A 12675-nucleotide genomic window follows, 5' to 3' on the forward strand; every position below is an offset into this window, starting at 1 on the left:
GGCCTCCATGGACCACGACCCATGGAGACTGCTGCCACCATTAGGTCAAGGGCTGGGCCCAGCCAGTGGGCCGCGTGGCAAGGGCTCTGGAGTTCTGCAGGACACAGACCTCAGCCAGCCCCCCCGGGCCTCCCAGCTCACCCGCCAGCCTGAGGCCGGGAGGGAGAAGGCCCATCCTCCTCTCGCTGCGCTCTCTACCGTGATCACTGCCAGGCTGACCGTTGGCGGAGCAGAATCTCCAACTGCTGCACAACAACGGTCTCGCGCTAATGGTCGTGCGCCAGTGGGCGCTTGCCAACAGTTACGCACCCACCCGCCCCCATTAAAGTGGCAGATACACCTGCAGGTCAGGCTCTCGAGGCCGACTGGGCACAGGCCTGTGCTGCCTCCTCGCCTTCTCCCCGGCCGCCTGCTTCACCCTCCTGTTGTAGCCATCCCTGCGGGGAGCTGAGCAGGAGTCACGGATGGCCAGGCCAGGCTGGGGGCAGTGGCCGTGCGCGGGGCAGTGCATGACAGGTCGAGCTGGCTCCGTCGGATGTGGTGCACGAAGCTGTGGCTCCTGTCCAGCCCCCCGCCAGGCTTGCAGCAAAGCCCCAGCCTGGGACGTGGCACTGCTTCCTTCTGGAGTCACGGTGCCCGGAGCTGCCGCTGCCTCAACGGCCCCAATGGCCACCCTTCTGCCCCATATTCTTTTCCATTATGGTTTATTACAGGATACTGATATAGTTCTCTGTGCTATACAGTAGGACCTTGTTGTTTATCCATTCTATGTATAATAGTTTGCACCTGCTAATCCCAAACTCCCAGCCCATCCCTCCCCACCCTCCCTCCCTCTTGGCAACCACAAGTCTGTTCTATATGTCTGTGAGTCTGTTTCTGTTTTGTAGATAAGTTCATTTGTGTCATATTTTAGATTCTACATATAAGTGATGTCATATGGTATTTGTCTTTCTCTGTCTGACTCACTTCACTTAGTATGATAATCTCTAGGTCCATCCATGTTGCCGCAAATGGCATTATTTCATTCTTTTTATGGCTGAGTAGTAGTCCATTGTGGATATAGATATAGATACATGTATCTATACATATATATATATATATCACATCTTTTTTTATTTTTTGGCTCGAACAGGGATCGAACCCAGGCCCTTGGCAGTGACAGGGCAGAGTCCTAACCACTGGACCACCAGGGAATTCCCAACTATACACACCACATCTTCTCTATCCATTCATCTGTCGACGGACATTCAGGCTGTTTCTGTGTCTTGGCTATTGTAAATAGTGCTGCTATGAACATAGGGGTGCATGTATCTTTTTATAGTTTTTTTCCAGATATATGCCCAGGAGTAGGATTGCTGGATCATACGGCAGCTCTATTTTTAGTTTTTTGAGGAACCTCCATACTGTCTTCCATAGTGGCTGTGCCAGTTTACATTCCCACCAACACTGTAGGAGGGTTCCTTTTTCTCCACGCCATCTCCAGCATTTATTTGTAGACTTTAATGAGATGGCCATTCTGACCGGTGTGAGGTGGTACCTCATTGTAGTTTTGATTTGCATTTCTCTAATAATTAGCAATGATGAGCATCTTTTCATGTGCCTTTTGGTCATCTGTGTATCTTCTTTGGAGAAATGTCTATTTAGGTCTTCTGCCCATTTTTGACTGGGTTAGCACTGCAGTATTTATTTTAAAAATTTGCATATAAATGGACTTGCACAGTTCAAACCCATATTGTTCAAGAATCAACTACATACATATACACTTCCATGTTTTAGCTATTGTGAATAATGCTGCTATGAACATGGGTCTACAAATAATCTCTTTGAGATTCTGTTTTCAGTGCTTTTGGGTATATATCCAAAAAGTGGAATTGCTGGACCATGTGGTAGTTTTGTGTTTAATTTTTTCAGAAACTGCTATACCGTTTTCTGCAACCAGCTGCACCATTTTACATTCCCACCAGTAATGCACAACAGTTCCAATTTCTCCATATTTTTGCCAACACTTGTTATTTTCTGGCTTTTGTTTTTTGATAATAGCTGTCCTAATGATTATGAAGTGGTATCTCACTGTGGTTTTAATTTGCATTGCCCTAGTGCTTAGTAATTTTGAATATCTTTCGTGTCTTACTGGCCATTTGTATATCTTCTTTGGAAAAATGTCTATTCAAGTCCTTTGCCCGTTTTTGCTGAGGTTTTTTTTTTTTTTTTTGAGTCACCTCAAAAGAATGGTACTAGAAGTGAGGAGTAGAAGAACCAAAGCAATTACTTTCTTTGCTCTGCATTAAAGAGACTTGGCAAGTTACCCCCCTTCTACTTTTTTATAAAACATAAGGCTATAAGCAATCCATATAGAAACTGGAAGAAAAAAGCTACAACATGCTTTTTGGTAGAAAATAATTTAATGTACAAATTTCTTTGATTGTGTTAAAGAAAGCAGGGCAGAATCACATTCATTTTCTTCATAGTATCGCTGTAAATAAACTGAATTTCAGAGCTCTTAGTTTGCTTTGGAAACTTCTAAAAAGCTGATTATTAGCAGCCTAGGAAGCATTTTCCTTCCCCTCCAGGATCTCCTGCTCCTGGGGGTAGGTGGGAGTAACTGGTCACGTTTGATGCTAAATATATAGCATGTGGTGGATTTTGCCAAATCCTTTTCAGCTCCTCCCATAGGCAACGGGATGACTTGGCTTATTCTTGATCTGAAGTCATTTGAGTAAACAAGCAGGTTATGAAACACAGAATGGAGTGAAGTTTCCATCGTAGATAATTCCCAAAGTTAGGATGAGCTTAACTGCTCAATCCCTTCTGCTGATCAGAGAGAGAGATGCTAGCAATCGATCTCAGATCTTTGATCCTGTGAGACATCAGCGTAACGTAATTCCTTCCTTTTATTAAAATGCGTTGGAAAAGAGATGTCTGAGTAGACAAGAGTAGTTGATTACAGTGATGGTACTATAAGAGGAAAATCAAAGTGTAGGCAGTGTCCCTTTCTTGTTGAACTCCAATGATCACTCCACTCCTGTCAGCTTTACAGCCCAAGCAAACTCAGTCGGAAGAGCAGATGGTGGTAACTGGGGCAGGTACACGAGGAGACCTTTACCTGGATTTGGGGACCACTTCAGATACTTTTCGATTCCCAGCATTGTTACCTGCAGAAAGCAAAAGGGAATGGAAAAAACATTAATGCGCTGATGGGCACAGAATGTGGCCTGAACATGGTGAGAAACAACTATGCTGGGCCATGGCAGGGAAGACAGTCCAAAAGGGGAATAAATATGGGAGAAACCTGGGGAAGGAAGGAAGAATTAGAGAAGACTTGCCAATTCCTTTACAAAAAGTTACATCTCTGACAAGACTGACTGAGGCTCTTTACCTCTGTAGTCGAAGTAGTTATGGGGGATTTAAGGCTTAAGATTCCATCTTCTGGCCAGTGCAGGAAAATAGCATAAACAGCTGATCCTTTTGAGGTATACCTGGGAAAAAAGAAACATCACTGTCAAAGATACCTGGCTTATTACCCTGCCACATGACCTTATACGTTCCCCTTTCAATTATCCACCAATTCCAAGACCTTCAGTCTGTCACTGCTACAAGGAAGCACTAATAACTCGATACCAATTAAGGTCTGTGGGAAGAAAGCAGCCCTGGAAGATTCTTTCTGGTGATATCTTCCATTTTCTCTCTCTAAGGGGTTCTAAGTTTTCTTTAAAAAATTTGTAACTCTTATACTAGTTACCTCACACTGAAGCCATTTGCCTCATCATTCAAATCATTCTTTGACTCCAAATCCATATGAAAAGTCAAGGATATAACAAGGGCAAGGTGTGCAACGAAGACAAATTTGGGTTTTTGTTTTTAATTTAAAAAATTTTTTTTATTTTTTAATTTTTGGCCACCCAACACAGCTTGCGGGATCTTAGTTCCCCGACCGGGGATCGAACCCTGGCCCATGGCAGTGAAAGCGCAGAGTCCTAACCACTGGACCGCCAGGGAATTCCCAAGACAAGCTTGTTGTTCTGAGATTTCACCATGCTTAAAGAAGAGGGTGAAAATCACTACACAGAAACTCATCCAAAACAGAAGGATGAACGTGTTTCCCCTGACCCAGAGACCCCTGCTCTCTGGTATAACACTTACAGAGGTCTTTCACTGAGCAGTTAGTTTGTGCCTGGCACTCTGATGATACTTTACATATGTTATCTCATTTAACCCTCACACTCTAGGAAGTTACGTATCATCACCCCATCTTGCCGTTGAAAAACACTGAAGCGCAAGATCAAATAACTAGATCCACAATCCAAGTATGAATCATGACTTCTCCATTTAGTAGCTCTGTAATTCTAGGCAAGTGCTATTCCTGCCCTGAGTCTGCTTTCTCACTTGCAACCTGATAATGATAGTATCAACTTGGTGGGATGGTTGAGGGGATGAAATTAGGGGAAAGAATTTAATGAAGCCTGCATTTGTGAATGTCGTGCAAATATCAGCTATTAGTATTTTTAGGAGGTGGGGTAACATTGTCAAGCAAATTCACTGACACTTTGTAGCTCTTTCTTTTTTTACCAAGCCTTCGGCCTCCCTTACTAGTCAAAGATACCCTGGGGCCTAAAACATAAACCTGGGCACAAATTTAAGAGCAAAAGGACCACTTCTGCATTTCCTCAAGATGACTCCCAGCCTGGCTTGTACCACTGTGGACCCAAGGAGATGCCAGCTCAGGATGGGGCCACATCCCATTCCTGCACGTAACAGAAGACTAGACTCACCACACAGAGGTCGTGTTTTTTTCAGATTGTACCCTCCATGGTTTGGAGGCATAGATAGCCTCCCCATTGATGCTCAGCCACTTCCCAACAGCAAGAAGCCTTTCTTGGAAGATGGGAACAATCAGTCCATCTTTAGTTGGTCCAATGTTGAGAAGATAGTTGCCTCCCAAACTTACTGTCTGAATCAGTTCCTGGAGAGAACAGAAACAAGGAAATCCCAGCTCTGAATGTCAAGACTGGAGAAATGCTTAGAACACACAGATGAAGGGAAGAAAAAGAATCTAGGCTACATTCTCCCTCTGTTTTGTGAATAGCCTTTACCCTTTGGAAAATACTATATATTTTTGTCATTATAAAAGCAGGATAGGCTTATATGAGAAAATTTTAAAATCCTGCTACAAGGTGGAGAAATATATTAACTCGAATTCCAGGGAGTAATCACAGGCACTTCCCTGTGAACCGGCACCTGCTGTGGTGCCACATGCAGAGGGAAGGGTCGCATGTCAGAAGCACAGACTGTGAGCAGGGAACTGAAAACAAAGCACTTGGCCATGAAGGAATCCCATGGAGCCATCCAGAGAGAAAACAGGGATCAGAAAGGAGAGATTTAGAGCAGGTGCTGTGGAGACTCTGGGGAGGTAGAAAAGATCTGATGGATTTCAGGACACTTTGTATGTGGTGGGCTATATTAGTGTGTATGTTGCCCCTTCAGGAAAACATGCTGTAAAGAGATATGTTCTTTAAGATTTTTGGAGGGAGACGCGTGTGTGTTTAGTGTGACCTCAAACGGTAGCACTTCAAGGCAGCCCAGAAAAATTAAGGCTACATACAGAATATTTTAAAAAGGAGGTTTTGTTACAGTACCCCAAAGACACCACACCATTAACTTTTTTTTTTTTTGGTGGTACGTGGGCCTCTCACTGTTGTGGCCTCTCCCGCTGCGGAGCACAGGCTCCGGACACGCAGGCTCAGCGGCCATGGCTCACGGGCCCAGCCGCTCCGCGGCATGTGGGATCTTCCCGGACCGGGGCACGAACCCGTGTCCCCTGCATCGGCAGGTGGACTCTCAACCACTGCGCCACCAGGGAAGCCCCACACCATTAACTTTTGATGTTTCCTTTTGGTGTTTTTCCTATGCAGTTAATTCTATATAGTTGTGATACTACACCAACCCTCTAAGCATTAATCCATATTACATTAAGAAACATTTTAATGGTTAAGGAGATTCCCTAAATCTACGTAATTATTCCTTTATGGTTGCAAGAAATTGAAACAACCCAAATGACAAACTGAAAATAATCCTGGAAAGAACATCTCTGCACAGAACACTTCTTAATTATACCTAGTTCCTTAGGACAGGTTTTATGAGTGTGTTCAATAATCCTAAAGAGATCTATTAGCCTGCACTTCCATCCACAGTGCTTCCACCACTCTTAGTCAGAAGGTAGTTAACAAATCACAACCTCACAGGTACTCTTACCGAAATGATTCGAGATTCACTTGTGATGTCAGCCATTGCCATGTTGCGACGATAGCCCCAGGACAGCTTGTCTATTGAGGTGCACATCTCCCACTTGTGATCTGGCAAGGTCTCTGGCTTGAATTTATCTTGACAGTTGTAGTATCCTCCATGGCGACAGGAACAGTTCTGACCCCATCGGTCATTTACTACGACAACATCCTAAAGGAGGAAGGAGTACCGGGGTCATCGGGGGTAAAATCACTTAGCTTCCTTACGTAACACAGTTTGATATATTAGGTGCTTACTTGGAAGCAGGAAGCAGACTTAGTCGAGAGCAGTGTTTCTTTTTCTCTTTAATTTTATTTTACTTTTGGCTGTGTTGGATCTTCATTGCTGTGCCCGGGCTTTCTCTAGTTGCAAAGAGCGGGGACTACTCTTCATTGTGGTGCGCAGGCTCTAGGCGTGCGGGATTCAGTAGCTGTGGCACGCAGGCTCAGTAGTTGTGGCTCACGGGCTCTAGAGCACAGGCTCAATAGTTGTGGCGCGCGGGCTTAGCTGCTCTGCGGCATGTTAAGATCTTCCCGGGCCAGGGATCGAACCATGTCCCCTGCATTGGCAGGCGGATTCTTAACCACTGTGCCACCAGGGAAGCCCAAGAGCAGTGTTTCTTAACTGGGGGCCATTTTGCCCTGGACAAGACTTTCAGCAAAATCTAGAGACAGTTTTTTTGGTTGTCACAACTGTGGGTGGTGCTACTGCCACCTAGTGGGTGGAGACCAGGGATGCTTCTAAACATCTCACAACATACAGGATAGTCCCCTCACAACAAAGAAATATCCAGCCCCGAATGTCAATAGTACTGAGGCTGAGAAACCCTGGCCTAGCAATGTGTAATGTCAGAGCTGGAATGGCCTGTTTAAATAATCTAGTAAACCACTTATTCTAGCAGAGGAGAAATGGAGAGGAGGAGACTTGCCCGAGGTCACATCCCCAGGCAGTTTCAGAAAGCTGGGCCTATGAATCAGGTATTTGAACCCAGCCCAGGATGCTTTCCACTATACAACCCTGACTTTCTTTACTTAGGTAAGAAAAAAATCAAACATTCTTTTCCTTCCCTCAAGGTTTTGCTGAACTTTGAGAAATGCTTACATGGAATAACCTAATGTAAATGTTTACTACTACTATAAGGGACTTCCCTGGCCATCCAGTGGTTAACAAGCCACCTTCCAATGCAGGGGATGCAGGTTCGATCCCTGGTCAGGGAACTAAGATCCCACATGCTGTGGGTCAACTAAGCCCGTGTGCGCTAGAGCTCGCACGCCACAACTAGAGAGCCCGCGTGCCACAACTACTGAGCCCGCGCACCACAACTAAGACCTGACGCAGCCAAATAAATAAATCAATAAGTGTTTTTAAAAAAATACTACTATGAGGCTCATACTGGGTTATCTAGGGTAAAAAAACACAGTTCTTGCCCTCAGAAATCCAGCAGAGACTAGCTGAGGAGACAGATATGTGAAAAATTATAATGTGATATCACAGCAGAGTTAGGGATGAACATAAATAGGGAACACTGATCCAGGAGTGTTTCTTTCTTCTTCCAGGAAAGAATATAAATTGCCAGGAGGCAGATTTAGTTTACCTTGCACCAATACTTACTATGCGCCTAACTGGGCCAAGTACTGTTCGTGGGGTTGGGGACACAGCTGTGAACAGACCCAAACGCTTGCCCTCCCAAAGCTGACACTTTAGTGAGGGAGACAGATAGTAAAGAGGCAAATGATATCTGAAACATGTTAGGCCAGTATCAATATCTTAGTGGTAAGAGAAAGATAAAGCAAAGAAAGACATACAGTGTGACAGGGGCATGCTGCAATTTTAGATAGGGTGACGGGGAAGGTGACCTCCCAGGGAAGACCTGCGGAGAGCTCAGGAGTGAGCCACGTGGGAACTAGAGAGAATGGAGAATAAGGAGAAGGGACTATTTCTCCTAAAAGTACTTTCCTAACATGAGTATATCTCCAAAACAACCCTCCTTCCCAATGCGTGAGAAAGCATTCAGAACAAGAGAGGGTAGAACAAGGTCTGTGGTGTCCCACCCAAGGATCCACAACGGAGCCACCGCAGCCTGAGGACCCTCGGGGAAGAAGCACAACACTGTACCACTAGAGGTCCCCATACATCTTGCAAGTCCCAGAAAACCAATCGGAATTTGCTTCAATTTGTCACACAGGATCCTTCCTTTTTCCTTTCTCTCCATTTTCTGAATTTAGTAATATTTACCCAATGAGATCCTTAGAGGTTTATGAATCTCCCAAGAAAGCTCAGTTCAAACTGGTCTTACACTTAGATTTTTCTTTAAAATCCACAACAAATCTAGAATATGTAAAATTTTTGAAATTTTCTATAGTGAAGGTTAAGATGTCTGCTGCTTTGTAAGTGTATTGAAATACAAACTTTAAATGGGTAGCTATCGTGCAGCGTGACAGTGTTGATTATGGGGGAGAGGACAAGGTAGGCAAAGTTCCCTCAGGAATTTGGAGGGACTCCCCTGGTGGCACAGTGGTTAAGAATCCGCCTGCCAATGCAGGGGACACAGGTTTGAGCCCTGGTCCGGGAAAATTCTACATGCCATCCACGGCAACTAAGGCCGTGCGCCACAACTACAGAGCCTGTCTTCTAGAGCCCGTGAGCCACAGCTACTGAGCCCGTGTGCCACAACTACTGAAGCCCACACGCCTAGAGTCCGTGCTCCACAACAAGAGAAGCCACCGCAATGAGAAGCCCGTGCACCGCAACCAAGAGTAGCCCCTGCTTGCCTCAATTAGAGAAAGCTGGGACTGTCAATGAAGACCCAACACAGCCAAAAAAATAAAATAAGTTAATTAATTAAAAAAAAAGAATTTGGAATATAAGGGAAATGAAATTTCCCCTTAAGAGTTAAACTACATAATCAACATAAGAGTAGGTGAAGTCATAGATATTCACATTTTATTCTTATCATTTAATTTTACATGTTTTATATATTAATTTTTGGGGTGGTTTTCTCATTTATAATGTCTGTTTACTTAATAGTTTATTTTCTCTATGGTGGTCTGGGACTTCTACATACTATTTCTAGCCTACTTAAATTTAAGAAGATTTAAAACTATCTTGTAAAAATCAAGAATTAAAGGAGAAGAAAGATTATACTCCAAGTAAGGGGCCAAAAAAGAATTAATGGAGAAACCTTTAACATCCACTAAGTTCCCTGATCCCTACCACACCCACGTTGATAATACTATTTACTACTGTTGCTGTGGTCATTATTGTTATTACTCCGGATCTTGGTTCCTCACATTTTCTTTTATCATAACAGAAAAATAAGAGATAAGTCATATAATCATGTACCTTAACTGGGCTATCATTGTAGAGCCAAGCAAGAAAATTTGTAGAGTTCCAATAAGTATCAGGACATTCCCACTCTCCATCAGACCAAATCAAGTCAGGTTTGTACCTGAGAGACAAGCGATGAGAACAATGTTTATTATCTGAATTCATTCATAGTAAAGTCTTACGGATCTATCTTTGCAACAAGTATTTAAAAATTAATTTTCTCCTATTTGGAAAGTACCAAAAAACTACCGCAGTGCAGAGAAGGTGGAAAACTAAAGAGACAAAAATGACAACACAGACACACACACAAACCCCTTAGCTAACACAACCACTGTTTAATACACAGCACTTTGGTGTATTTCTTCCTAATCTTTTTCTTTTTAATGTCTTAACTTAAAAAGTAGAGTTGTAATCAGTGTGTATACAATTTGGTTTCCTTCCGGCAACTAATTCCAATGAAAAGAGTGGTGCTCCAGAACTATAGGATTAATGTTGCTGCTTTTAAGATGTATGACGAGCTTGAACTGTTCCACCAAATGCATTTTTGGGGACAAATACCCAAAACTTTGACTATAAAAATCTATTGAATTCACTTGCGCCACAGTTGCCTCTTTCACATATTATTACTCTGAGCCCTATGAGGTGTGAGTGCGTGTGTGTATTTATAACTATAAGGTAAGCAGTATTATTCCCACTTTAGAAAGCTAGAACCTAATGCTCAGTAGGGTACTTTGCTTTAGGTGACAAAGCTGCTAAGTAACAGGGGCTGGAACCCACATGCAAGTCTGCCTGATGCCTTATCGTGTGCTGTACTCCGTAACTACTTAGGATAGCAGCTCGGTTCCAGGAAAATGACTGCCTGTCTGAGAGGTGAGAGAAGCACTGCTGGTCTGTGTTCCACTGTGTACGAGAAACTGTACTAGGCACTTTATACTCATTACCTCATTCATTCTCACGACAACCCTGTGATGTATAAACAGATAAAGAAACTGAGTTCTAGAGAGATGAAGTCGTTTTTTCAAGGCTATACAGTCAGTAAGAAAAAAGAACTAGATTTCTGACTTAAAGCCTATGCTGATCTCTTACAACTGTACTATTTCCTTAGAGAAGTCATCTGGATGCAAGGAGTTTTTTTTGTCTTCTGGTCTACAATGAGAGTCCAGGCAGAGATGGCTGCCTCTTAATCTTTAAAGGCCCACCATCCTCTAGGAGGCCCCAGAAGCAAGAAGGGCAAACTCAGAATAAAACGTGGTGAAGACTAGGGACAAATGCCAAAGTGAAAGTCATCATTTTAAGAATAATGGTAATAACAACACCATTATTCTGTACCAGGCATAGTGACAAATACTTTTCACATACTATGCTGAGCCCTACACAGAAGGCATTATTATCCCCACTTCACAGAGGAAGAATCTGAGGCTCAGAAGGGTGACCTGTTTAAGGCCTGTAAGTAACTAGAGCCGGGATTCAAATACAAATATTGCCAGATGCCAAATCCTCTTCAGGGTCCGTTAGACCATGTTGCCCTTCTTCAAGGTCCAGACAAAGAAAATAGCATGTAAGGAGGGAACTGAAGTTTTGACTTACTACCATCCTCAGTTTTGTTTGTTTCAATTTATAGAGGCAATATGACCATATTATGAAAGTTCTAAAAAGTAGGAAGAAAAAATATATCTTGTCTTAACACAACCACTACTTTTACTATTTTGATGTCCTACCCCTTTTCCCCTTCCCCTCAACTTAACAGTATCCTATAAGAAGCTCAGGTGTCATTGCTGAAGGTCATAAGGCCAAAAAAATTTCTGTTTTGTACCTGATAACAAGGTCATATAGCTCTGGCATTGTTTTTGCATGGACAAAATGCTGTGTTTTGAAGCCATTTTTCTTATCACGTAGGTAGAGAGGATGGAACCATTCTAATAGTGAGTGATAGAGTCCATAGCGTATGTTCCTTAAACAGAAAAACAGGACAGCAACTGTCATTAAGCAAAGAAAAAATAATTTATTTTAAGAAAAATCAGTTGCAGCATTTTTACATCTCAGTGAAACTTATCCATAGGGCATGCAGAGGGGCAGGATCCACAACCATTTCCTTAAATTATCTCATCGTTCACTTAAGCAAAATGCTTGGGCTTACTATGCTTTTGATAATACACATAACAAATTATTTTCATACATAAATATCTTAACACCAAATGTCATTTAAACCATCTTTTGTCTTTTAAGTCAATTATCTCAATAACATGTAGTCCTATTAAAAAATGTTTTCTGTCAATCGTAAGAACACATACGGAAGAGATACTAGAAAATAGAGACAAGTATAAAGAATAACTAAAATCTTATCACTTAAATAATCATTAGTAACATTTTCTGTGTAGCTGAATTAATTAATATAGGTTTATTGTTTCATATAAGATTTATTAATAGTTCTTAACGTGAGCAGAAGCAAGAAGAACTACAATCTTGCAGCCTGTGGAACAAAAACCACATTCACAGAGACAGACAAGATGAAAAGGCAGAGGGCTAGGTACCAGATGAAGGAACAGGATAAAACCCCAGAAAAACAACTAAATGAAGTGGAGATAGGAAACCTTCCAGAAAAAGAATTCAGAATAATGACAGTGAAGATGATCCAGGACCTCGGAAAAGGAATGGAGGCAAAGATCAAGAAGATGGAAGAAATGTTTAATAAAGACCTAGAAGAATTAAAGAACAAACAACAGAGATGAACAATACAGTAACTGAAATGAAAAATACACTAGAAGGAATCAATAGCAGAATAAATGAGGCAGAAGAATGGATAAGTGACCTGGAAGACAGAGTGGTGGAATTCAATGCCGCGGAACAGAATAAAGAAAAGAGGGGCTTCCCTGGTGGCACAGTGGTTGAGAGTCTGCCTGACAATGCAGGGGACACGGGTTCGTGCCCCGGTCTGGGAAGATCCTACGTGTCACGGAGCAGCTGGGCCCATGAACCATGGCCGCTGCACATCCGGAGCCTGTGCTCCGCAATGGGAGAGGCCACAACAGTGAGAGGCCCGCGTACCGCAAAAAAAAAAAAAAAAAAAAA

The 12675-nt window shown here is 42.8% G+C and overlaps 1 protein-coding gene across 1 annotated transcript in view; it reads right to left on the bottom strand.

The window, feature by feature from the left end:
* Nucleotides 1-2383: 2383 nt before the first annotated feature.
* The window catches only part of FUCA1 (alpha-L-fucosidase 1), a 19890-nt gene continuing 9598 nt past the window's right edge, over nt 2384-12675 (bottom strand). The window contains exons 3-8 of the mRNA XM_024766821.1: nt 11420-11557; nt 9622-9727; nt 6250-6450; nt 4770-4960; nt 3377-3476; nt 2384-3152 (exon numbers count right to left, since the gene is read on the bottom strand). Coding sequence (XP_024622589.1) covers nt 3012-3152; nt 3377-3476; nt 4770-4960; nt 6250-6450; nt 9622-9727; nt 11420-11557 — 877 coding nt within the window. The 3' untranslated portion in view covers nt 2384-3011. The remainder of the gene's footprint in view (nt 3153-3376; nt 3477-4769; nt 4961-6249; nt 6451-9621; nt 9728-11419; nt 11558-12675) is intronic.

Source organism: Neophocaena asiaeorientalis, unplaced genomic scaffold (genome assembly GCF_003031525.2).
Source record: "Neophocaena asiaeorientalis asiaeorientalis breed wild unplaced genomic scaffold, Neophocaena_asiaeorientalis_V1.1 scaffold79, whole genome shotgun sequence".
In the NCBI taxonomy this organism is placed as follows: domain Eukaryota; kingdom Metazoa; phylum Chordata; class Mammalia; order Artiodactyla; family Phocoenidae; genus Neophocaena; species Neophocaena asiaeorientalis.